This window comes from Sinohyriopsis cumingii, chromosome 18 (genome assembly GCF_028554795.1).
Source record: "Sinohyriopsis cumingii isolate HCF-2022 chromosome 18, ASM2855479v2, whole genome shotgun sequence".
NCBI lineage: Eukaryota > Metazoa > Mollusca > Bivalvia > Unionida > Unionidae > Sinohyriopsis > Sinohyriopsis cumingii.
This window is the reverse complement of record NC_142978.1, coordinates 16,565,989-16,591,267: the sequence shown is the minus strand read 5'-3', so window position 1 is coordinate 16,591,267 and position 25,279 is coordinate 16,565,989. Positions and strand designations below refer to the sequence as shown.

At 36.0% G+C, this 25,279-nt stretch overlaps 1 protein-coding gene across 2 annotated transcripts in view; it reads left to right on the top strand.

Moving 5' to 3' along the window:
- Window positions 1–25,279, top strand: part of LOC149776148 (secernin-2-like) — a 169,259-nt gene that overhangs the window by 97,368 nt on the left and 46,612 nt on the right. The window contains exons 1-2 of one of the 2 annotated variants that reach the window (XM_089942445.1): window positions 17,992–18,175; window positions 24,948–25,105. In XM_089942445.1, the coding sequence (XP_089798571.1) occupies window positions 24,962–25,105 (144 nt within the window). In that variant the 5' untranslated portion in view covers window positions 17,992–18,175; window positions 24,948–24,961. Of the gene's footprint in view, window positions 1–17,991; window positions 18,176–24,947; window positions 25,106–25,279 lie in introns of those variants that run through there. The other variant, XM_089942444.1, reaches the window with a different exon arrangement.

Genomic DNA, 25,279 nt, shown 5'->3' with positions numbered 1-25,279 from the left:
CGAGGCTCTTCTTCGGATATGCATATTTCACCGAAGTGAAAGCCATAATTTGTATCACGTTTTAGCGAAATGGATGAGTTACATCTATGCTATCCAGCTATTTGTCATTTTAAGCCAGATATGTGTATTGAACTCAACTCTTTCACATAATTTTATATTAGATAATCCTCAATAGCAATATTATCAAAGAGTTATAGAAACTGTTTTTCAAACAAGCTGACGAGAAATCGCGAGTAGTTTTAGCGAAATCTAGAACAGAACCAACCAAAAAGCCGAAACAACGATGGTAAGAATCATCTTATAGCGTTCGTCGAAGCCACATGCGATGTTTCCCAAATACCGATCGAGGCTCTGCAAGCCAAGCTGTAGTTCGAACAACATTTTCAGCGGCTTTTGTACGCAAGATCTTCAACAATATCGCTTATAATCTAGCAGGCTGTGGATTATCCAAATAAACACCTAGGCAAAACGTTTCTGCGTTCAACTTTGAGGCACGTGACTGCACCAGGATCGAAATGCCTCTGTATAGTTTGCATATTTCCAGGGTTTGGAGCTGCACGAAGACACAGCCCGATAAGTGATCGACGATGTCTTGGACTTGCTCTCGTTGGATTCTGCAAATGGTTTATTTGTGGCCCAACCACTAAGTCTACAACTGAGCAATCTCGCAAAAGAACTCGATCGACCTTTTGCTCTAACAAACCAACGAAACAAAACCATGTACATTGCATAGTACAATCGCACGAAACTGGGTCGTCCTGGAGGAGTCTGTGTTTCGCCAAATAACAACAAGGAATGGGTTAAAGCTGTCTTGGCAACGATTTCCGTATTTCACTTTCGTGGTTGCCTAATATTTCAGCGGATATGGAAGTTGACGGGGCTAGAGTCGATCCTGAACCACTTCGATGTTATACAAAAGATAAAGATGCAAAAACAAGACTGGCTTCCTGCAATCGTCCAATGCAAGTCCGCGACGCCGATCCACTATCGTGGCTGTTGCCGGATTCCACGCGCGCTAGTTGTATTTGGGGAACAAAGAACGTGATCGCATATGGCTAAGACGCGTTACCTGGCAATGGAGATTTCTACCAATCGCTACGTAACCACCATGTCACCACGAGAAAAAAGATCGCTGACTACTTGCGCTGTTACACGTTCGAACAGCCGTGCTATGACGTCCAAACCAGGCAATATGTACATAGATTTTTCTGAATGCGGAACTAAAACTATAACTTGAGTAATCCCGCAGGACAGTCGCTTATTTTAACCAAAAGCGTGTAAGAACAAAGAAAATACATCACGCTGTCCAACAAAAAAATACGATTATAAGAAGAGAAACGCCTGACAGCATATTGTAATGCAGACAGTTCCCGTTATGTTGCTATTACCACGCGATATAGGTCTTGAACCCCATCTGCAGGACGAGCATGGATTAAATTTCAGCCTATAGGAACCAATAAACTCGTCTCTCCTTTGACGAGAAAGTAGACAAATGCTGGTTTCAACTGGGGAAAAATGTTATCCAGCCGCAGCATTCTTCCTATTTAAATAATATAAATATCTGGTCACAAAAACATTCAAACTGAGAATGACTGGATCCATGTGAATGCAAAAACCGGCACCTGTATAACATATATTTAATACTGTTTATGCATACAGAAGTCTCTCCTTCAGACTTATGCCCAACAGCTAAAATGACATTTCTTCCGGCATATCAAATACTGCATCTGTGATGAACGTCCGTGGTGAAGATCTGACAGGTTTCATGCTCTGTTGATATGGTATGTTACCATAATCGCTAATCTTATCAGCGAATCAGATGAAGTCTTGTATCTTCTCGTTTCAGAGACTGGGCAATTTGGCTAAAGAACATCAGTATATGCTGAACGAAATGATTCACTTGCAGAGTTCTGAAAGCTGTATTTACATTGGCTAATTCAAATCTCACCAGGACATGACATCTAAGCGGTCGCTGTCAGATCTTCATGTAGAACAATAGAGATCTGATTGATTTTAATCACATTGATGCAGAAGTAAACAAAGCATAAAACGACAATAATAGAATTAGGGGAAAAAATCCATGCAAATCGATGGCTTTTGCCTTTTAAAAAAAAGATAATAATAAGAAAAATCATTTACCGATTTATTAATCCGACAGAAACATTTGCGGGGCCCCGAGTGGCCGAGTGGTCTAACGCGCTCTCCGTTACGGATCAATGCCATCTCACCTCTGTCTGCGTAGGTTCGAGTCTCGGATTCGGCTAATGTGGGTATGTGAGAAAGCTTGCCAGTAGCTTCTCGTGGGTCGGTGGTTCTTTCCGGGGTTTTCTCGGGTTCTTCCTCTGCTATTAATACTGGCCGCCATGTATAGCCTATCGTGTACTGAAAAATGGCGTTAAACCCTACAACAACAACAACAGAAACATTCGCAACATTAGCACAAATTCCTCCAGAATCATCTTTGGATTTTGTCATTACAGTAGTTTAACAAAATTCGGTCTGAAAAAAGTTAAATAAGTTAATTTTGACAAGTATGCTATGCCATGTAGGGAAGTTGGGTCTTTGTATTATCAGATTGTCACTAATGTGTTGATGAGCAAGTTCTTATTCATCCTCCATTCAGTCACCAATGTTGAAAGTTCTGGATATTTTGTATCATATTCACTGTTAAACCAGAAATAAATGAGTTACGAATATCATTTTCAACAATTTTGTACAAAATTAAATACAAAATCTGTTTGCTTTGGAAAGGTCGCAAATATAATATGAATCAATCCAGCTAATTAAAGCTCTAGTAAATCTTGCCCAACTTATTCTGTTGATTGCATCCAAACAAATGGCAAGCGTGGGTTTATGTTCGTCTGTATGTGCGCATGTAACTGAGAATTCACCCTATACTGTTTAAGAAGCATATTTTTATGCTTTGGGTAATTATTTAATAATAATAATAATAATAAGGACTTTGTATTGCGCCTAATCTTTAGAAGCTCTAAGCGCTTTACAACATTCGACAACGCTTATAACATAAAAAAACATATATAATGATATGATTACAAAAAACAAACACCATGAAATTAGAAAACATAAAAAAACATGCTGAGAATATTTAAGGTAGGAAACATTATTATGTCTTTAAGTTTGTTCTTGCAGTCGAAATAAGTGAGTTTTGAGAGCACTCTTGAATTGGATCACTGTGTCTTTGTGTCTAAGTTCAGTGAGCAATTCATTCCACGTTGCTGGGCCCTGGTATGCAAAAGAACGCTGTCCATATGACTGTTTTCATAGTGGGAATAAATGAGTATACGATTGTCAGAAGCGGAGCTTAAGTATCTTGCTGGTATGTACACATGGGTGAGGTCGGATAGGTATCTTGGACTATAGTCCGACAGTAAAACGTAGCACAGAGAACAGATTTTGGGTTTGATTCTGGTTCGAATGGATAGCCAGTTTAGTGTACAGAGCAGTGAGGAGGTGTGCTCTGATCGTAGTACTCTAAGTATGATCCGAGCAGCTGTGTTTTGAACTTTTTGAAGTTTCTGGAGCAGATATTTAGATGAACCAGACAGAATTGAGTTACAACAGTCCAGTCTTGAAAGTACTAATGAACACACAAGTGTTTTAGTGGCATCAACTGAAAGATATTCGCGAATTGAGCTGATGCGTCTCAGCTCAAGATATGCAGCCTTGCATATGTTCATGACATGTTGGTGCAAGGTGAGAGTACTGTCAAGAGTAACACCTAGGTTTCGTACTGCACGTGTGAATTTAATGTTGGTGTTGCTGATATTTATTGTTTGAGGTAAAGGATGTGAATGAGAAAGTCTTTGTATTGTGATCAGAATGGCCTCACTTTTATCATCATTCGTCTGCAGCTTGTTACATGTCATCCATGAGTTCACATCAGAAATGCACCTCTCTACACCTTGGATGGTAGCATCAACTTCAATTGGGTGGCTAGATTTGTATATTTGGATGTCATCAGCGTACAATTGGTGAGACACTGGATGATGATCTATGACACTTGAGAGCGATTGAGTGTATAGAATGAAGAGAACAGGTCCAAAGAACATACTCACAAATAGATCAACTGGGCTGGAGTGTATTCCATTTGCAGATACGATTTGTGTCATGTTCACCAAGTAGGACTTGAACCACAGTAATAATAATACTAATATAATAATAATAATAATGAGGACTTTGTATAGCCCCTAATCTTTAGAAGCTCTAAGCGCTTTACAACATTAGACAACACCAATAAGATAAAAAGCATATAATGATATGATTATAAAAACAAACACCATGAAATTAGAAAACATTAAGTAAGGCTGTATCATGAATGACAAATACCTGCTGGAGACGGTGAAGTAATATATCATGGTCTATTGTGTCTAATGCTGCAGACAAATCAAGGAGGGTGAGGACTGTAATCTTTCCTCTATCCAATGCAGAGAGAATGTCATTACCTACTTTTAGACGAGTAGTTTCAGTACTGTGGCAAGGGCGATATGCAGATTGTACATTGCTAAAAAGACTGTTTGAATTCAGATGAGATACAAGCTGGGATAGAACAACCTTTTCTAAGATTTTTTTATATGAATGGGAGATTAGAAACTGGGCGGTAGTTCTTTAAATCATTATGGTCTAGTGTTGGTTTCTTTAGCAGAGGCTTCACAATGGCAGTTTTGAAAAATGATGGGAATTCCCCGGATGAGAGAGAGGTATTTATAACATCAGTTAGTGATGGCAATACTGGATCTAAGCACTCAAGCATCAGTGATATTGGAATTTGATCAAGTTCACATGACTTTGGTGCACTCTGCATCAGGATTGTACGCACGAAATTCATAGAGACATGTTCAAATGCTGGTAATGGTTGCCGCTCAAATTCTGTATCCCAACTGTATGGTGACGACGAGTCAATTGAAATTGTGGTGTCAAGCTTATCTCTGATGGTTTGTACTTTGTCACGAAGAAATTTGCAAACATGTCCGGAAGGTCGACTGGAGACAAGGTAGTTGGAAGTGGTGTAGATTTTTTCCTTGACCTTAGCTTGTTAGTAATCTCGAAGATCTCTTTGCAGCTGAAACTTTCTATGATCTTAGTAGTGTAGTGGGCTGATTTCGCTGCATGGACTATATTTGTGACATTCTTCTTAGAGACTTCATAGATTTGCTTATGAATAGTGAGTCTGGCGGAAATCCAAAGCCTCTCGGCTTTACCGCGGTCTCTTTTAACAGCGCGAAGCTGGTAACCAACACTGCTATATCATGGAGAACACTTTTGAATTGATACTTTGCACTTGGTAGCTAGGGCATGTTTGTCGAGGAATGAACGCAGGCAGTTATTGAGTTGATCTGTTGTAGGAGGTAAGCAAGTTGTTAGGTTTGCTTGGGTGTCATGCATTAGTTTGGTTTTATTTATCATACGGAGGTTTCTCTTAGTAGCAGATAAAGGTGGAGGGTTAGGGACTGATACATCAAGATGGCATATAATGCAGAGGTGATATGATGCAAGGTCATGGGATACCAGGGAGGACCGTAGAATGTTATCATCAGCTCTATGAAGAATCCAGCCTAACATGTGACCATGTTTATAGGTGGGTTGGTTAACTGACTGTTTGAGGTTGAAAACATTAATGGAATCTATTGGTTTTTGATGTTTTTGGGTTTCCGGGACGGTCAAAGTGAAAGTTGAAATCTCCAAGAATAATCAGGTTGCCACCTATCGAATTTCCATAGTCCAGGAGATTCGGAAACTGCTCCAAAAAGAGAGATTCAGTCAACTTGTTTTTTCTACTAGGAGGAGGGCGGTAAGCAGAAAAAATGGACTGACCTTTGCTCCAGTGTGAGTATGGTTTGGACTAGTTCAAACGATGTGTGGTCAAAATTGAATGTTGTTGTGTGGTTAAGACGTTTGATCATGGAGTTCTTTGTGATGACAGCAATTCCACCTCCGCGAGAATTATGGGGGAACGACTTGATGGAGTAACCAGTGTGTGTTAGATCCGCACACTTGGGCTCATCGCAAGATTTTTTAGCCATGTTTCTGTCAGGAAAAAGACGTCAATATGCTGGTCGTTGATAAAATTAACCATTTCTGTGCGCTTTTCCGGTGGTCCTACTGATTGGGCATTGAATAATGCAATACGCAGAGGTATCTCTTGGATAGTTGATACAAAGGTTGACGAATTAATAGGGATTTGAATTAGGTTATCTAAATTAACGGTCGAATGTTTTTTTAAATTGTTGAGCCGAAATAAGGGAGATAACTGGAATTCTTCTTCCTGTTCTACGCCGGCCAGCTTTGAAACAACGTTTCTTTTTTCGCTTCTGTTTACATTTAGGTAATGATGAATTTAGTCCCAGTTCGTTTAGTCTAGAGCGCATTGTAGTGTGGAGAGCCAAGGAGTGATCATTTAAAGCAACTAATGAGGGTCTATCATAGCATAAACGGGTTGACTGGCGAGTATCACGTGATGGCGGTTTGTTCAAAAACAGTGGAGCAAGACAGCTGAGAAAAAGTCTAATTGTTCTCATTTCCAAAACAAGGAGATGAAGAAACACATACGAATTGAACAGCCAATACATAATGAACACAATAACGTAGATGAAGACAGGCGACAAGCACAGATATCATGAAAACGGCGCTAAAAAACGGAACAACTGCTTCAAGCCGGTTAAGCGATAGCGGCCATCATGTTTTACATGTTTTATATATAACGATCACGCATATGTGTACAAATATAATGGAATCTCCATTTATTACATACCCATTCAATAATATATGGATGATATGGCTTCAATATGGATGTTGAATCGGCATCAAATTTGCATCGTACATATTCCGACTCTAACTAGTTTGATTGACAGCCCCGCGCCGATATTCTTAAGATGCAACTAATCTACCTCTTATAACTTCGTAGGCTTTTAGATTCCATCCACGCAGTATATCTAAAAAAACTAATAGTATAGATATACAATAGATACAACAGCGCAATCATAATTTGATCAGAGTCTGGGAAGAAAAAACTTCGTTTGATATGTAGGAATATATAACGGCTTGTCTGCCTCGACGTATTGCAACGCCATATAAAAAAAAAATTCTAAATTTAGACGCGTTGTCAAAGCAGCACTAATAAAGCGGGTTTTTATTATTTTTTTTCAATTATTTTTGAAACCAAACCTCTTTTTACAAATTTGATTATTGTGTTGATTTTTTTAATATTTTTTACGAACATTAATTCTCTGAGTTTCTGCTTAGAACACTGCTTGGAACTAAAGGTGATTTCTTAATTCAAACATTTTCATATTCGCTGGCAAAGTTCCACGTAAAATGTGTTTGTATCATTTCAACGAGTTGAACTTTAAGATTGCAAAATACTATATTTACATTCGACTGCACATAAAAGAGAGCCAACTTTTGAACAGTTAACCAGAAACATATTTAACTGTCAAGGGACTCACCTTCTGTGCGATGATGTTGAGTTTAAAAATACAAAACGTATTAACAAGACAATTAAGAGGTTCTTACGATAACAGAATGAAATACTCAACATTTATACCGGTACTTCTCAACGAGAATGTAATAATAATAATAATAATAATTGTCCACTATAACGCATTTCGCCGGATTCGTTTACTCGTGGAAAACAAATAATTTGATTTTGAGGCGCTTTTTTGGATTTGCGTACGAATCACACACACACACACTTAAACATTAACATATGTACATTTTATCATCTCGGTAACATGTACCATTGATATTCACTTATAAGAATAAGAACTGCAAACTTGTTTAGGCCCAGATCTGACGTAGCATAATACGCTGGCAGATCTATGTTTTTGCAGTTTATGATCAGTAGAACAAACAGCACAGTTCATGCGACGGCATATCAGGGTACATGTTGTTTGCAGTTGAATCTGACTTATAAGAGAATATATACGGTAACAACTTTTTCATTTTACTTTCTTAACCAGGTAGAAAATTTGCATGAAACTAGATCCATGGTATTAGGCTTACTAGATTCATACCTGCAGGTGACATTTTACGTCTTCGGCTTTCTTTTTCGTGACAATTCGAATTAAAAACGTTCACAATTTGAAGACATATTCGTTAAATTAAGGAAACTGTTAGCGATACCTCGTATTTGTTAAAATCATTATGGTGAGTTGACATGTCATAATAATGAAATAGTTATCTCGTATTTACAAATTATTTTTTTGAACTTACGACATAGTATCTCGTCATTACAAGATAGCATCATGGTATTACGGCATTGAAAGCAAATATATATTTGGACATGGTACTCGCCAGCTTCAGTAGACAATTGAGGTATGATATTTGTAAAGATTATAAATTATGACGACGGTCACAAATGAAAAACGCAACTAGACGTATTTTTTATGTTTTATCTCGTGTTTTGGAGTAAGCATTGTGTCATTACGAATTAGCTGTCTCGTATTTACAAGTTAATGTCGCGTACTTACCAGTTAATATTTAGTAATTACGACATAAATAAGAGAAATAAAATTTGGATTGCCAATACCTGGCTTCAATATGCAAATGATACTTCTAAAGATTCTTTATTATGACGAAGATCAAAGGAAAAAAAACTTATAAATATTAGGGAGTATTTACTTAATCAAATTACGACTATATCGGCCAAAGGCCTCGGACTACGTAAAAAGAAGAAACTCCAAAACACTATGCATCGTTATCAAAAGTAAATGTTAACACAAAGACTTATGTAAAAGTTGTAAGGAACTAAATTTTAAGACTTGCATTGTTACTAATTTTACTGATTAGTATCGATTACAGACCTACATACCTGACTACAAGCTAACTCCGTCCACTTCCTGTACATCCACTTCTGGCAATGAGAGACAAATATGAAGTTTTCAAAATAATCTATCTGGAATTTTGGTTGAGAAACTAGTGACGAGAAATAGAATGCGGTGTGATTTGAGAGAAATAATTTGTGAATACCTGTGCGATAGCAAAATTAGAGCTTCTTTGCGATGCGTGATATGAGATTGGGGGAATCATCCAGTGGGGTACTGATCTCGTGTACTCATTGATAAGCCTTGTCTGTGTAGTTGTCCATAGATCCTTTCTATTCTAGTTTATCCTGCATGCAAATCGAACAATGATGTAACTTGTAGCTGATAGAACTCTATAATTTCTCATTTTCTTACTCGCTGATTTTCAACAAATTTGAAAGGTTTGATTTCCAGTGCATCTCTTGTTATTGTGCATCTCTTGTTATTGTGCATCTCTTGTTATTGTGCATCTCTTGTTATTGGCATCTCTTGTTATTGTGCATCTCTTGTTATTGTGCATCTCTTGTTATTGTGCATCTCTTGTTATTGGCATCTCTTGTTATTGTGCATCTCTTGTTATTGTTATTGTGCATCTCTTGTTATTGTGCATCTCTTGTTATTGGCATCTCTTGTTATTGTGCATCTCTTGTTATTGGCATCTCTTGTTATTGTGCATCTCTTGTTATTGGCATCTCTTGTTATTGTGCATCTCTTGTTATTGTGCATCTCTTGTTATTGTGCATCTCTTGTTAGTGTGCATCTCTTGTTATTGGCATCTCTTGTTATTGGCATCTCTTGTTATTGGCATCTCTTGTTATTGTGCATCTCTTGTTATTGTGCATCTCTTGTTATTGTGCATCTCTTGTTATTGGCATCTCTTGTTATTGGCATCTCTTGTTATTGTGCATCTCTTGTTATTGTGCATCTCTTGTTATTGGCATCTCTTGTTATTGTGCATCTCTTGTTATTGTGCATCTCTTGTTATTGTGCATCTCTTGTTATTGGCATCTCTTGTTATTGGCATCTCTTGTTATTGTGCATCTCTTGTTATTGGCATCTCTTGTTATTGTGCATCTCTTGTTATTGGCATCTCTTGTTATTGGCATCTCTTGTTATTGTGCATCTCTTGTTATTTGTTAAAGAATAAAATATTTGTTTTGCTCGTAGCAGCATTGGATTTCAACGGCATCTTTTGATTTTGTTATATATGTGAAGCTTTCTTAGTTCTGTTATTTTTTTATTTTTGTAACTCATTTATCTTACCGTTTTCTTTACCTGAAAGTAGGACAACAGTACGGTTGAGTGAAGTAAATAGCAAACAAAACGTATAAATATAATGGAATATTTGCCTAATTACATTACGACTGTAGCGGCTAAAGGCCTCAGACTACATCAAAAGAAGAAACTCCGAAACACTGTAGTGCATCGTTACCAAATGTGAATGTTAACAAAAAGATTTATGTAAGAGTTGTAATGAACTAAACGTTTTTTTTTACCCCCCCCCCAAAAAAAAAGAGAATTACAATAATTTTCTTACTTTTTTTTAATTATAAGCATTTTCCTGCATGATGCTTGGGGACAAAAAGCTACAGTTATAACTCCAGAAAAAGTACATGAAATTACTTTAAAATTGCAAACATTAAAGCAGGATCTATTTGTTGTGTTTGGAGCCATGCCATATCCGACTGGGATCCTCTTTAGCGTGATGCTGTGGCATGCATTTTTTGTTGCAACTCTGGCACAGCAATCTGCAATTTTGCCACTGTTAATTATGTATGATTCGGTCTAATTGAAATAGACAATATTTTGTGTGAAGCACACTACTATGGAGAAAGGTGAGACTTCAACAGCTAGCTTTGTTTTCATTTTGTGATGTCTCCAATCTAAGGGTGTAAACGTATTTTATTTTAAGACTTGCACTGTTACTAATTTTACTGATTATTATCGATTACAGACCTACATACCTGACTACAAACTAATTCCGTCCACTTCCTGTGCATCTACTTCTGGCAATGAGAGACAAATATGAAGTTTTCAAAATAATCTATCTGGAATTTGGGTTTAGAAACTAGTAACGAGGAAGAGAATGCGGTGCGATTCAAGAGAAATCATTTGTGAATACCTGTGTGATAGCAAATTAGAGCTTCTTTGCGATGCGTGATTTGAGATTGGAGGAATCATCAAGTGGGGTACTCATTGATAAGCTTCGTCTGTGTAATAGTCCATAGGCCTGTTCTATTCTAGTTTATGTTGTATACAAAATCGAACAATGACATAACTGATAGAACTCTATAATTTCTCATTTTCTTACTTGCAGATTTTCCACAAATTTGAAAGGTTTGATTTCCTTTGCATCTCTTGTCATTTGTTAAAGAATAAAATATTTGTTTAGCTCGTAGCGGCATTGGATTTCAACGGCATCTAGAATTTCTAGCCTAAAATCTATACATGTATTTTAATTTTGATCTATTCATTATATCGGCTGGCTTTCAAGACCAGTTGTTTTCGAATTATTCCTTGATTACTGAATGATGGAGTGCGAGATTTGGTATTAATCCAAGTAATAGTCGACATGACCATGAAGAAATATTGTTAAATGTATGCTTTATATGCTAGTATAGTTTCCAAGCGATCGCACAAATGAATTCTAGTTTTTATATTTAGTTCTCTTCCTCAGCCAATCAAAAGTGATATTTCAAAATTGTACTCTTTTGTGACTGGTTGACACATAAGGTCAAGCTCAGAAATGCTCTTTTAAGTTTCACGACTACCAGGACTGGGCTCCTAATACATACAATAAATACAGCATTTCTGAAGAAGAAAAATAAGTTGGTGTACCGATGATACTACAATAATAATAATAATAATAATAATAATAATAATATGTAATATGTAATATCAGAACAGGCACATATATAACACGAAAGGCTTTCTTCTTGAAGAGTAAACAATAATAAGTGAATACGTGAGTGCCCATGTTTGGGGGGGGGGGAGATGATTCAACCTATTCAAATTATTCGCTGGTACAGCAACTACACCAGCTCTTGTTGTTGTCAAAGGAAACGTTTAAAGCAAAACAGAAATCTTGAACGTTAAGTGTTTCATGTGAATACGACTCTAGCAGCTAAATGTACATAGTAACCTCTGAAAATGATCTCTCCAAAATATTCCTGAGTAACCATTATTAAGTTGGAAAATTCTGATCATCTTCAGTTTAAATCAGAACTTGGATGATAACAAAAAGACAAGGTAAAGAAAATGAACGGTAAAGTTCTTTCCCTTACACTAATGCATGGTATGAACAGATGCGTTTTTAAGCCCAGTTAGATGACTACCACACAGTGCGTTACCATTATAAATGTATTATTTTGTCCCAGTTGTTGGATTTAGAATGTAAAACAACAGTATGGACAAAAGATGGTCGGTTTGATTCAACGTCATTGATAACCGAAACAGCATATGCAAGTATTGTCATGTTAGTAGATAGATAATGACTCTTATTTATCATCGTTATTAATTATCTACTACAGCATCGTAATTGCTACTGACAACTTCTTGGTAGAACCATGAATGTTCCTTGCAGTATATACTGAAGATACGTTTGGTGTTTACCATTTTTCGAACTTGTGCGAAATCATGTCTGAATGTTCTTCATTTGCTAGTGAGATATAAGAATGTCTACAGATTCATATGATAATGTGTACTTTTATGACATGGTGACATTTAGGTTGAAGTCAAATATGCAAACGACGAAAATGGGTCCATTTCATAGTATACTCTCTGAGTTGGTGAAGTTTCCGCTGCGACATGTTTCATTCCATTACTTCAGACTGTACTTATTAATGTTTGGCCAGGTAAACGGAATGGTGGGAATAATAACACGAGCACAAACTTACTTAAAAAATCATCTACAGTATTAAAAATGAGAGTATACATTCAAGACATTACATTCATCACTCGCTTCACAGGTGAAGGACCCGCGGCAGGACAGTGTTTAGAGCGCGGAACTCGCGAGCGAGAGGATGTGGGTTCGAATCGTATCGTCGGATCAGCCCAGATAAGATACTCTGGTATGACTCTAAGCGCGACAGTTGAGACCAATTGCCTTTGCACTAAATTACCTATCTGTCTTGCTTGCCGTAAAACACAACAAAACATAACACCCAAAACAAAAGTAGCAATAATAAAAGTCACACCCATCCATCAGCTTAACTTTTGACATTCTTTCTTCATCCTCCCGCCCTCCACAACTTTCCATGGTACATAACCCTAATGACTGATTGGTTGATTGGTGTGTTTAACGGCGAATCAACAGATGAAAGATTATATCGTGCCAAAGCAATTGGAGTAACGTGCTTCGTGGTGGTCTACTAGTCTTATTCTGGACTGGGTTCGAAACAGCATTATTCTGTTCGCATCACTGGCAATCTAATTAGAATGCCATTCAATTTGTTTAATGTATATCTATGTTCTGTGCTTAACATTAATCTATCAATATAGTTTGTATTAAAAGCTCATGGTCCTTTGTAAGCAACATGCTTAGGTAGCTAATTTTTGTCCATGTTTGTAAGTTGCTTACTGATATTTGAGTTCAGGGTCTAGCCTTATTTGCAAAACCTTAGCATGTTCTTAAAGAGAACTTTTGACCCACATCCATTTTATTGTGTCTTGCGTTTCTATGTAAGGTCGAGGTAAACAATATTATTCATTCCCGCCTAATTTTCAGTCTGTAGAATCATTGTTAGTTGTGAATAGATGTAATTTGAGAGGAATCGTATATTTAAATTATTCATTAGAATTACAAAGTGCGCATTGACTTTTGGACTAAAACACTATTTTAGGATTATTGTAATTGTATTCAGAGACATTGTGGATTACATCCTTGTGCTAAATCAAGACTGTTTGGTAATTATCCTACTGAAGAATATCTGTACATCAGCACATTCAAGACTTGGAAAAATTTTGTTGTTGACTTTTCCGTAACTTGTTGTTTTCGCTTTCGTTACGTTGCTTAGTTTAAGTCCATAGAGTCATAGCAAAATGTTTTATGTGTCGTTCAGTTGGCTGTGTACACTAGTAGAAAAAATTCAAAATGTGTTATATATATATATATATATATATATATATATATATATATATTGTTAACACCTGGCACGTGATTTTGTCCAATCCTTTTTATTCATGGCTGTGAATTGTAGTGATTATCTTTAGCTGAAATTGCGCGCGCGCATCAGGTCTGTTTTAAGATGGTCAAGATCGTAAAATTGGATAGGTTCTATAAATAGATGCTGACGAACGTGTTGACAATTATAATTGAACATTTGGAAAATATATTTACGAGATTCTGCCCTTTTCCTATTGGACAGATCAATCAGGTTGCATCTTAGAAGAATTAAGTTAATTCCTATTGGATGAGTTAGGTCTCATGAATATGTATTTTGAAACATTAAATTGAGCGGTACAATCTACCACATGGAATATACTGCGACATATAGTCATAATTGATATTTTTTGAAGATGTATATAAGGAAAGAACTGAGCAATTAGATTTGATTCCTACTTTGGAGTCATTTCTTGTGTTCCTCAAGTAACATCAAGTATACAGACGTGTTTTATATTGTACTTAGATAGCATTTGAGAGGAAAACCATTTGTTTGGACTGTTCAGTGGAAATAAAAATTGCTCGTTTATTTGGGTCGTAATATTATTCTGGAACTATTGCGAATTATTCAAAGGAATTATGGACTACGCCATTTTAACAACGTCACGATCCTTGGCGGACTAGTACATTTCCGGTTCTGAAGTTTGTACGGAAATTTTAATTCTTTTGGACTTTAATATAAATATTTCAGGATTATTTTGGATTCACTTCATAATACTGCTAGTTTCTCTCACTTAATCATTTATAACACTGTAAATAATTTTTTTTAAGTTTTACAAAACTTGTTGGTTTTGGTTCTTTCTGTTACTTAGTTTAAGACAGTAGATTCGTAAGAAAAACGTCACTTTAACTGCAACTTTTGTTTACTGAACTCAGGTGCGTGGAATCCGCGAAGCATACTGGCAGGTGGGTGGAATCCGCGAAGCATCAATTACTAGATACATAAGAGTTTCTTATAACGGTAGCATAGAATAGCAGTAAGAAAAATACCCTTATGAAAAATACACCTACTGATGGACCTTTGGCATCGGTCTTGATTTCATTCTACGAAAACGTCATTAGAAAGTGAAAACGGATTTAACACTAACATATTGTTGTAGGTATAGCATTCTGGCTTCTCTGTAATAATAGTAATTTATATCATCGCCGTTGTTTTATGTGCCATATTTGAACCATAGTAATTTGTATCATCGCAGTTGTTTTATGTGCCATATTTGAACCATAGTAATTTGTATCATCGCAGTTGTTTTATGTGCCATATTTGAACCGTAGTAATTTGTATCATCGCAGTTGCTTTATGTGCCATATTTGAACCATAGTAATTTGTATCATCGCAATTGTTTATGCGCCGTGTTTGAACCATAGTAATTTATATCATCGCCGTTGTTTTATGTACCATATTTGAACCATAGTAATTTGTATCATCGCAGTTGTTTTATGTGCCATATTTGAACCGTAGTAATTTGTATCATCGCAGTTGTTTTATGTGCCATATTTGAACCATAGTAATTTGTATCATCGCAATTGTTTATGCGCCGTGTTTGAACCATAGTAATTTATATCATCGCCGTTGTTTTATGTGCCATATTTGAACCGTAGTAATTTGTATCATCGCAGTTGTTTATGTGCCATATTTGAACCACAGTAATTTGTATCATCGCAATTGTTTATGTGCCATTTTTTAACCATAGTAATTTATATCATCGCCGTTGTTTTATGTGCCATATTTGAACCGTAGTAATTTGTATCATCGCAGTTGTTTATGTGCCATATTTGAACCGTAGTAATTTGTATCATCGCAGTTGTTTATGCGCCATATTTGACCATAGTAATTTGTATCATCGCAGTTGTTTATGCGCCGTATTTGAACCAGACTGCAGATTAATAAAGTGTACATTGTTCCTCTGGTATTTTTTTTAAAGGATGTGTCCGAGAAATGAGTTATACGTGTATACTTTTTTCCTTCTTATATTGATGACTAATGGTCAGCCAAGTCGTCCAACATTTTACTTCCTCTTTCCAATATGTTATTTTATGACCATTTTCTTTTACTCTGAATGGTTTATTCATTATGCCTGAGACATTATCATCATCATTATTATTATTATTATTATTATTAGCAGTAGCATCTTGAAAAAGGTAGTGCATGAATATTTAGAATAGAAAGAAATATTTTCTAAGAAAGCAGAATAAGAAATGCTGATACGATTTTATATTCTTAACCAGAGTCAGTCAAGCATAACATAAATTAAGTTTCAGCGTGCAAAAAAGTCAATGAACTTTATTATGATGTACCACCTGAGTAAATGTTGGACGTTTTAAGGAAAGACATTTTGCTTAATTTTGTCATTATACTTAATGATTTTATATTGGTACCATTATACTTTATTTTTCTATACATTTTCTATAACTTTGGATATCTTTAAGTTTTATATTGTAGTATTCACATTTATTTCTAAAGCTTTATCTTCCTGTTCATATTTATTTCAAAGGTTTCATCTTCCTCTTCACATTTATTTCAAAGGTTTCATCTTCCCGTTAACATTTATTTCAAATGTTTTATCTTCCTGTTCGCATTTATGTTAAAGGCTTTATCTTGTTGTTCACATTTATTTCAAAGGTTTTATCTTCCTGTTCACATTTATTTCAAAGGTTTTATCATCCCGTTCACATTTATTTTAAAAGCTTTATCTTCCTGTTCTCAATTGTTTGAAAGATTTTATCTTCCTTTTTATACTTTTTAACTTTACTGTTAATTGGCACCATGGCAACCGTTATTGTGCTGATATGCCATTCAACGCTAATACATACATACATACGCACATTGATACATACATACACACACACATACATACATACATACATACATACATACGCCTGCCAAACAGAACTCATAGCAACAATGTTGCATTGAAAACCCAATAAACAAAGTCTAGTTTGTTTCCTCAAGTAGTTACTTTTTTTAAAATATAATTACTTTCATTTTCATGAAAGATAAAAGTCACACAATTTTCAAACGTTCTCGAGCCAGATGTGTAATGGAGATTGTGTTACTCCGCTAGAACATTCCTGCATAGGTTTCAACTCTTAGGAAGGCCCTGTTGAACCAGCATAATTCACTCTACACCATCGCCAGTAAGCGCTGTTTTGATAAACACCGAAACTTAATGAAGGTTGCAGTGCACTTTCGTGTCTCGATTAGTTTAGCGATGTGATTGTCCTCTACATCGATTAACCAATATGAGTCGCATTTAGATTGTGTTCCTTCTCCCAGGGGAGCCACAGTAGCTCACTTGGTAGAACTTCGAATTTGTAATATCAGGACAACCAGGATTTGCCGCCTTATTGTTCCAAGAGAAAGGCGCTTAATTCAGTTTCTTGGGCATGGAACAGCCAATAATGTGTACTGTTACAACCAATTAAATAAAAGCTTCTACTAATGTGGTACGATAAGGTACCTCGTGTAAACTGCATATGAATTATATCTGACGTTTTAGGAGACAAAACGAATTGGTACGAATTCTGTATTTCGTTTGCTTCCGACGAAGGAAATGTATTAGCGAACGTTAAAAAATTTTGTTTAGTGGTAAACAGGATTATATAATTCCATAGTGAAAATATTTTTTTTGAAAATCGTTTGGTAAAACTTGCTTTTTGTACGATCATGTTAAAGGCTAGATTTTGTTTGTATTTTTCCTTAAACATTTGAGATTCAAAAGACATCAATTATTTAAAAACCAACTAGCATGGAGTTTACCCACATAGTTTATAGACAGCGTACAATATATTTAAAAGCATAGGGGAAAAATCCATGCTATTTAGTGAGCGGAAGTGGTGGATTGATGGTCGGAAATTATATCAAGTATCTTCTGACGAGACGAAACTGTTGCCTCATTACACAAGCATAATTGGGAATGTTTATAGGCAAATATAATTCATTGAGAAATGGAAAACCTATTTGAGAAAAAGTCGGATAGATAAAGGATTAGTGACACAAGATAGTGAAAACAGAATCAAGGCTATGGGCTTTCATTGTCATTCGGAAATGTACTTTACAATAGACCAGTTTCAATTTTGTACTACGCATGCCTAATATCATATTGTACTACGATTAAACAAAACTAATGGCATCGGAGAGTGGTCTGCAACATTGCGATTGACGGGTCTCAACTAACAAAATATATCTTAAATAAAAGTGAGTACAAGTTTTCGTTACTTTACACGGAGTTCCAATACATAAGTACTCATTTCAGATGGAATATTTTATGGGCTGAACACTAATTTGTATATTTTATTTCGTAGATAAAAATATTGAAATAATTAGAATTAACATGAACCTATTTATTACACTGCAAAAATTACTGATTATATTTGTCGAAAACAGAATAGAGTCGTGAAATAACTTTGAAAAATAAATGAAATCCTCAATCTTTCCACCTATATCTTACTTGACTTCACGGTGTTATTTGTGACGTTAGTATGTGATGTTATTATGTGTTACGTAAATCAACATTATGGCATGGATATATTAACCTATCTATCGCAATAGTCATATGATGTAATAACATATAGAGGTTCTCCAATAGGCAACGATTTAATATTGAATTTATGAAACGAGTTGAATAATGTCCAGTTTTTTCGAGCCTTGGCTCGCAAAAGCTCGACAATGTTTAACGAGTTTACCCATTTGAGATTCTTTTTATCACATAGTTTTATTTCAGGCGAAATTATTTAGATAGAAAGAAGAATGAATAATTTCGTTCATTCTAAGAGACGCTCTTCCTTTCATTTGTTGTGCGTAAAATAATAGTCCCAAAAAACGTTGAAATAGTAAAAGTATATTATATATTTTTGGTAACTATGAATCAAACAATATGCGTCCATCCAAAAATACAGGGGGCCCCGAGTGGCCGAGTGGTCTAAAGCGTTCTTCGTTACGGATCACTGCCATCTCACCGCTGTCTGCGTGGGTTCGAGTCTCGAATTCGGCTAATGTGGGTATGTGAGAAAGCTTGCCAGTAGCTTCTCGTGGGTCGGTGGTTCTTTCCCGGGTTTTCCCGGGTTCTTCCTCCACCATTAATACTGGCCGCCATGTATAGCCAATCGCGTGCTGAAAAATGGCGTTAAACCCAACAACAACAACAACAACCAAAAAAACAGAACATTTTACAAAAGACAAAACATTTGTCAACACAAAATATCCAGTGCACGTGATGTCACATTGTTTGATACGGTGCACATTATCGATCTGAGTTGGCCTACACAACACAGTGCCAGTGTTTACGTTAAAATTCTACATCACAGCTAAACATTATATTATTGCGATATTTTTTTGTAAAGAACATTACTAGATGCAGAAATACAAATATTTACTGTAATGTATTTGTGACCGGATAATTGCTGCATTTGATTTGGAACATTAGATTGTACAGAAAATGTAAACAAATCTCTTTTTGAGTTGGACTTGCATCATATATTTACCGCGGAAATATGCTGTTGTTGGATAAAATTCTGTCAGTTGGGGTGACCGGTTTATGTCTACATTCTAATGTGAACAAAGGTGACTTTATTTACTTTAGTAAGTTCACGCTTAGGCCAAGCTTGCATATAGGGTGGATTCCATGCTACAGATATACTGTCCATCCATCCCCACCCCCACCCTAGCTATCGTCTGAGCAATACCGGTAGGATACTTGTTATTGTTCCTGTCTTGGGGTTTTTGCTATTTTTCATGTTATGATATGTTATACATGACATAGCAAACCCCCGTGGGGGTCAATTGGCAATATTGAAACAGAGGAGACCATTTTCCCCAATTCCATTTCGCGAGTCGAATCAAAAAATGGCGGCTAAAATGTTTACTGAAAACAAAAAATTCCAGAAGACGGGGTTAAAAATGTTTTCTCACGATCGCAGCCAATCTGTAACGAGAATATTGCACAGTAATGTCATGGGCTTATTTGGACCAATCAGAATCACATAAAGTGATATGTTCACATGTATAATATCAAAATATTAAACTGCACACACTATGTGCAAAGTGTACTGACTATGTGATAATTGCCACTATCAACGACGATGTGAATTTCTAACTCAAAATAGCTAGTTAATGGCTTTTCAAAACTGCCGTGCGTGTGTGTGTATATATAGTCTGGTAGAAACCCCTCGCCACGTTCCGGAATTCGCAGAGAAGCCATGTTGCATTCGAGCCAATAGTAAAATTAGTTAAAAGCATCAAGACATTTCATGGGAAAATAGATTAGAATTTATTTAGCTGCAGATTAATTTTCCATAATTACAATTGGTAATGCTTCTAAAAGCAATGTCTGAACCTCTCCACTCTGTTGCGGTTGAAACCTGATTTATTACCCGCCGGAATTCGGACGCCAACAAACAATGTGTATGAACCAGTAAATGAGTTTCCTTTGCACCCTCCATTTTCAGGCTGACTTCCGCAGCATGACTGGTTCTACATTAAATGACTTCTGCAGTGTGACTGGTTGTGTATTCAATTGTCATGCATTGATTTAAACTGCTCATTTGCTTATGTAGCACTTGACTACATTCGGTCAAAGGTCAAAATAATTGCAGGACATAATTATCTCCCAACTTTACCATGTTTTATGGTACTTTAAATTAATGAACCTAATTTTTTTCCAGCAGTTTCTGTTGAGAGATATTTTGAGTCTTTCTCTTTTATCCATATCCTTAACATACAGGATACACTGACCTTTATCCATAAATTTAACATACATGATACACTGACCTTTATCCATACCTTTAACATACAGGATACACTGACCTTTATCCATAGCTTTAACATACATGATACACTGACCTTTATCCATACCTTTAACATACAGGATACACTGACCTTTATCCATAGCTTTAACATACATGATACACTGACCTTTATCCATAACTTTAAAATACATGGTATACTGACCTTTATCCATAACTTTAACATACAGGATACACTGACCTTTATCCATAACTTTAACATACAGGATACACCGACCTTTATCCATAGCTTTAAAATACATGGTATACTGACCTTTATCCATAACTTTAACATACATGATACACTGACCTTTATCCATAACTTTAAAATACATGGCATACTGACCTTTATCCATAACTTTAACATACAGGATACACTGACCTTTATCCATACCTTTAACAAACAGGATACACTGACCTTTATCCATAACTTTAACATACAGGATACACTGACCTTTATCCACAACTTTAAAATACAGGGTATACTGACCTTTATCCATAATTTCAACATACAGGATACACTCACCTTTATCCATACCTTTAACATACATGATACACTGACCTTTATCCATAACTTTAACATACAGGGTATACTGACTTTTATCCATAACTTTAACATACAGGATACACTGACCTATATCCATACCTTTAACATACAGGATACACTGACCTTTTTCCATAACTTTAACATACAGGATACACTGACCTTTTTCCATAACTTTGACATACATGGTATACTGACAGAAACGTAACCTTTGATATGGCATGATTTTGTGGATCATACCATGTATATAATAAACACGGGGACGGAGAATTGCTATATTTGCTTTCATTCGGTTGTTATATCGGCAAATAATTCTCTCATAAATAGTGTTGCTTTTATATCTTCCTGAGTTAAACTGAATGAACATAATACACTTTGATAAAAATAAGGGGGGGGGGGGAGAATGGGGCCCTAGTGGTCCAAAGCGACTCACCTTTACTGATCCGTGCCATCTCAACTCTGTCCGTGTGAGTTCAAATCTCGAGCTTGGCCAGTATCAGTATGCGAGAAAGTTTACCAATAGTTTCCATTGGGTGAGTGGTTCTTACCGGGATTTTCAAAGGTTCTTCTTCTACCACCGGTTATACTAGCCGCAATATATAACATATCGTGTGCTAAAAATTCGCGTTAAGCACACTTCGATAACTTCTACCATCAACTTTTCTAGCTAAATGCCACAGAAAGTTTATGTTGCATGGGATTGCACTCCTTGGATTGGCTTATTCCATGACTTATTGTTATGGCTTATTCCATGACTTATTGTTATGGCTTATTCCATGACTTATTGTTATGGCTTATTCCATGACTTATTGTTATGGCTTATTCCATGACTTATTGTTATGGCTTATTCCATGACTTATTGTTATGGCTTATTCCATGACTTATTGTCATGGCCTATTCCATGACTTATTGTTATGGCTTATTCCATGACTTATTGTTATGGCTTATTCCATGACTTATTGTTATGGCTTATTCCATGACTTATTGTTATGGCTTATTCCATGACTCCTTGGATTGGCTTATTCCATGACTTATTGTTATGGCTTATTCCATGACTTATTGTTATGGCTTATTCCATGACTTATTGTTATGGCTTATTCCATGACTCCTTGGATTGGCTTATTCCATGACTTATTGTTGGATCACGTTTAGCTCATGTGGCTGAATTTCCCTGTAGGTAAAATCATTTCCTTCACAAGGATCTTGCCATTCACCTTATTCTAAATTTCCCTGTAGGTAAAATCATTTCCTTCACAAGGATCTTGCCATTCACCTTGTTCTAAATTTCCCTGTAAGTAAAATCATTTCCTTCACAAGGATCTTGCCATTCACCTTGTTCTAAATTTCCCTGTAGGTAAAATCATTTCCTTCACAAGGATCTTGCCATTCACCTTGTTCTAAATTTCCCTGTAGGTAAAATCATTTCCTTCACAATGATCTTGCCATTCACCTTATTCTAAATTTCCCTGTAGGTAAAATCATTTCCTTCACAAGGATCTTGCCATTCACCTTATTCTAAATTTCCCTGTAGGTAAAATCATTTCCTTCACAAGGATCTTGCCATTCACCTTATTCTAAATTTCCCTGTAGGTAAAATCATTTCCTTCACAAGGATCTTGCCATTCACCTTATTCTAAATTTCCCTGTAGGTAAAATCATTTCCTTCACAAGGATCTTGCCATTCACCTTATTCTAAATTTCCCTGTAGGTAAAATCATTTCCTTCACAAGGATCTTGCCATTCACCTTATTCTAAATTTCCCTGTAGGTAAAATCATTTCCTTCACAAGGATCTTGCCATTCACCTTATTCTAAATTTCCCTGTAGGTAAAATCATTTCCTTCACAAGGATCTTGCCATTCACCTTATTCTAAATTTCCCTGTAGGTAAAATCATTTCCTTCACAAGGATCTTGCCATTCACCTTATTCTAAATTTCCCTGTAGGTAAAATCATTTCCTTCACAAGGATCTTGCCATTCACCTTATTCTAAATTTCCCTGTAAGTAAAATCATTTCCTTCACAAGGGTCTTGCCATTCACCTTATTTTAAATTTCCCTGTAGGTAAAATCATTTCCTTCACAATGATCTTGCCATTCACCTTATTCTAAATTTCCCTGTAGGTAAAATCATTTCCTTCACAAGGGTCTTGCCATTCACCTTATTCTAAATTTCCCTGTAAGTAAAATCATTTCCTTCACAATGATCTTGCCATTCACCTTATTCTAAATTTCCCTGTAGGTAATATCATTTCCTTCACAATGATCTTGCCATTCACCTTATTCTAAATTTCCCTGTAGGTAAAATCATTTCCTTCACAAGGATCTTGCCATTCACCTTATTCTAAATTTCCCTGTAAGTAAAATCATTTCCTTCACAAGGGTCTTGCCATTCACCTTATTCTAAATTTCCCTGTAGGTAAAATCATTTCCTTCACAAGGATCTTGCCATTCACCTTATTCTAAATTTCCCTGTAGGTAATATCATTTCCTTCACAAGGATCTTGCCATTCACCTTGTTCTAAATTTCCCTGTAGGTAAAATCATTTCCTTCACAAGGGTCTTGCCATTCACCTTATTCTAAATTTCCCTGTAGGTAATATCATTTCCTTCACAATGATCTTGCCATTCACCTTGTTCTAAATTTCCCTGTAGGTAATATCATTTCCTTCACAAGGATCTTGCCATTCACCTTATTCTAAATTTCCCTGTAGGTAAAATCATTTCCTTCACAAGGATCTTGCCATTCACCTTATTCTAAATTTCCCTGTAGGTAATATCATTTCCTTCACAAGGATCTTGCCATTCACCTTATTCTAAATTTCCCTGTAGGTAAAATCATTTCCTTCACAAGGATCTTGCCATTCACCTTATTCTAAATTTCCCTGTAGGTAAAATCATTTCCTTCACAAGGGTCTTGCCATTCACCTTATTCTAAATTTCTCCAATTGTTCTATCACTTTCTTAAAATTAATCTTTGAAAATCTTCTGAATGTTTGCTTGTTATTTGCAACCATCGTCAAATATATCCGTTTTGAAGGTTTTTATTCGGCATCAAAGTCAAAGGCTTATGGATACAAACCGAGTCATTATTCTTATCGAATGAGCCAAAGAGTGGCTTGTGGTTGGTTTAATGAAACTGATAACGTGATAGTCAAATTTTGATTTTGTCTGCTGTACGAATCGATACCAAAGTTTAATTTTCAGGTTTGACACTTGACAATTTTAAGCAGTTGATCGATGTACAAGTTGTTTTACCAAGGTCCTTGACCCTCTGACAAGTAGGTTTTATTCTCGGCATACCATCCATGCCACACAATCAACATGATCTTAGGCTTCCGAAGCCTGATACATTTTGACAAGATGGAACCTCACTGAAAAGCAATTCATCCAAATGGTAATTTTAAGAACAAATATTTCAGTTTAAATCCATATCATTAGTGCTTAAAACAAGCAGATGTTGTGTGAGTGGTTTAGCAGCTTGACAAGCACTTTTCAAACTCCGATTTTTGTAAAATTTCTCATTTAATCAAATCCTGCAGAGCAATTACTTTATCAAACGCGCGCATACACATCTTTGTAGATCATGCATATGATAGATATATTCGTCACATGCAATAAAAGTAAAATGTTAATTTTTTTTCAGGAATCATTCCAAGTATGTCAGATATATTTGTTGTTCTGCCTCCACTGACTGCCAATAACTGTGTCCTCTTCGCCAAGAACTCACACAGACCACCAAGTGAAGTACAGGAAGTTGTACATTTGCCAGCAGAGGACCATGAAACAGGAAGTAAAGTTCAGGTGCGGAAGTAAAGTGTACTCATACGATCTGTCAAAATTAGCTCAAAGACAATTTTAGCTCTGATGTCATAAATTGACCTCGATGGTGGACACGATGGCAACTGTTCGTACATGAGTCTTCCAAAATTTCCTATTTGTTCATAAAGGTATACTGAGAAAATCTGTAACGAAGTT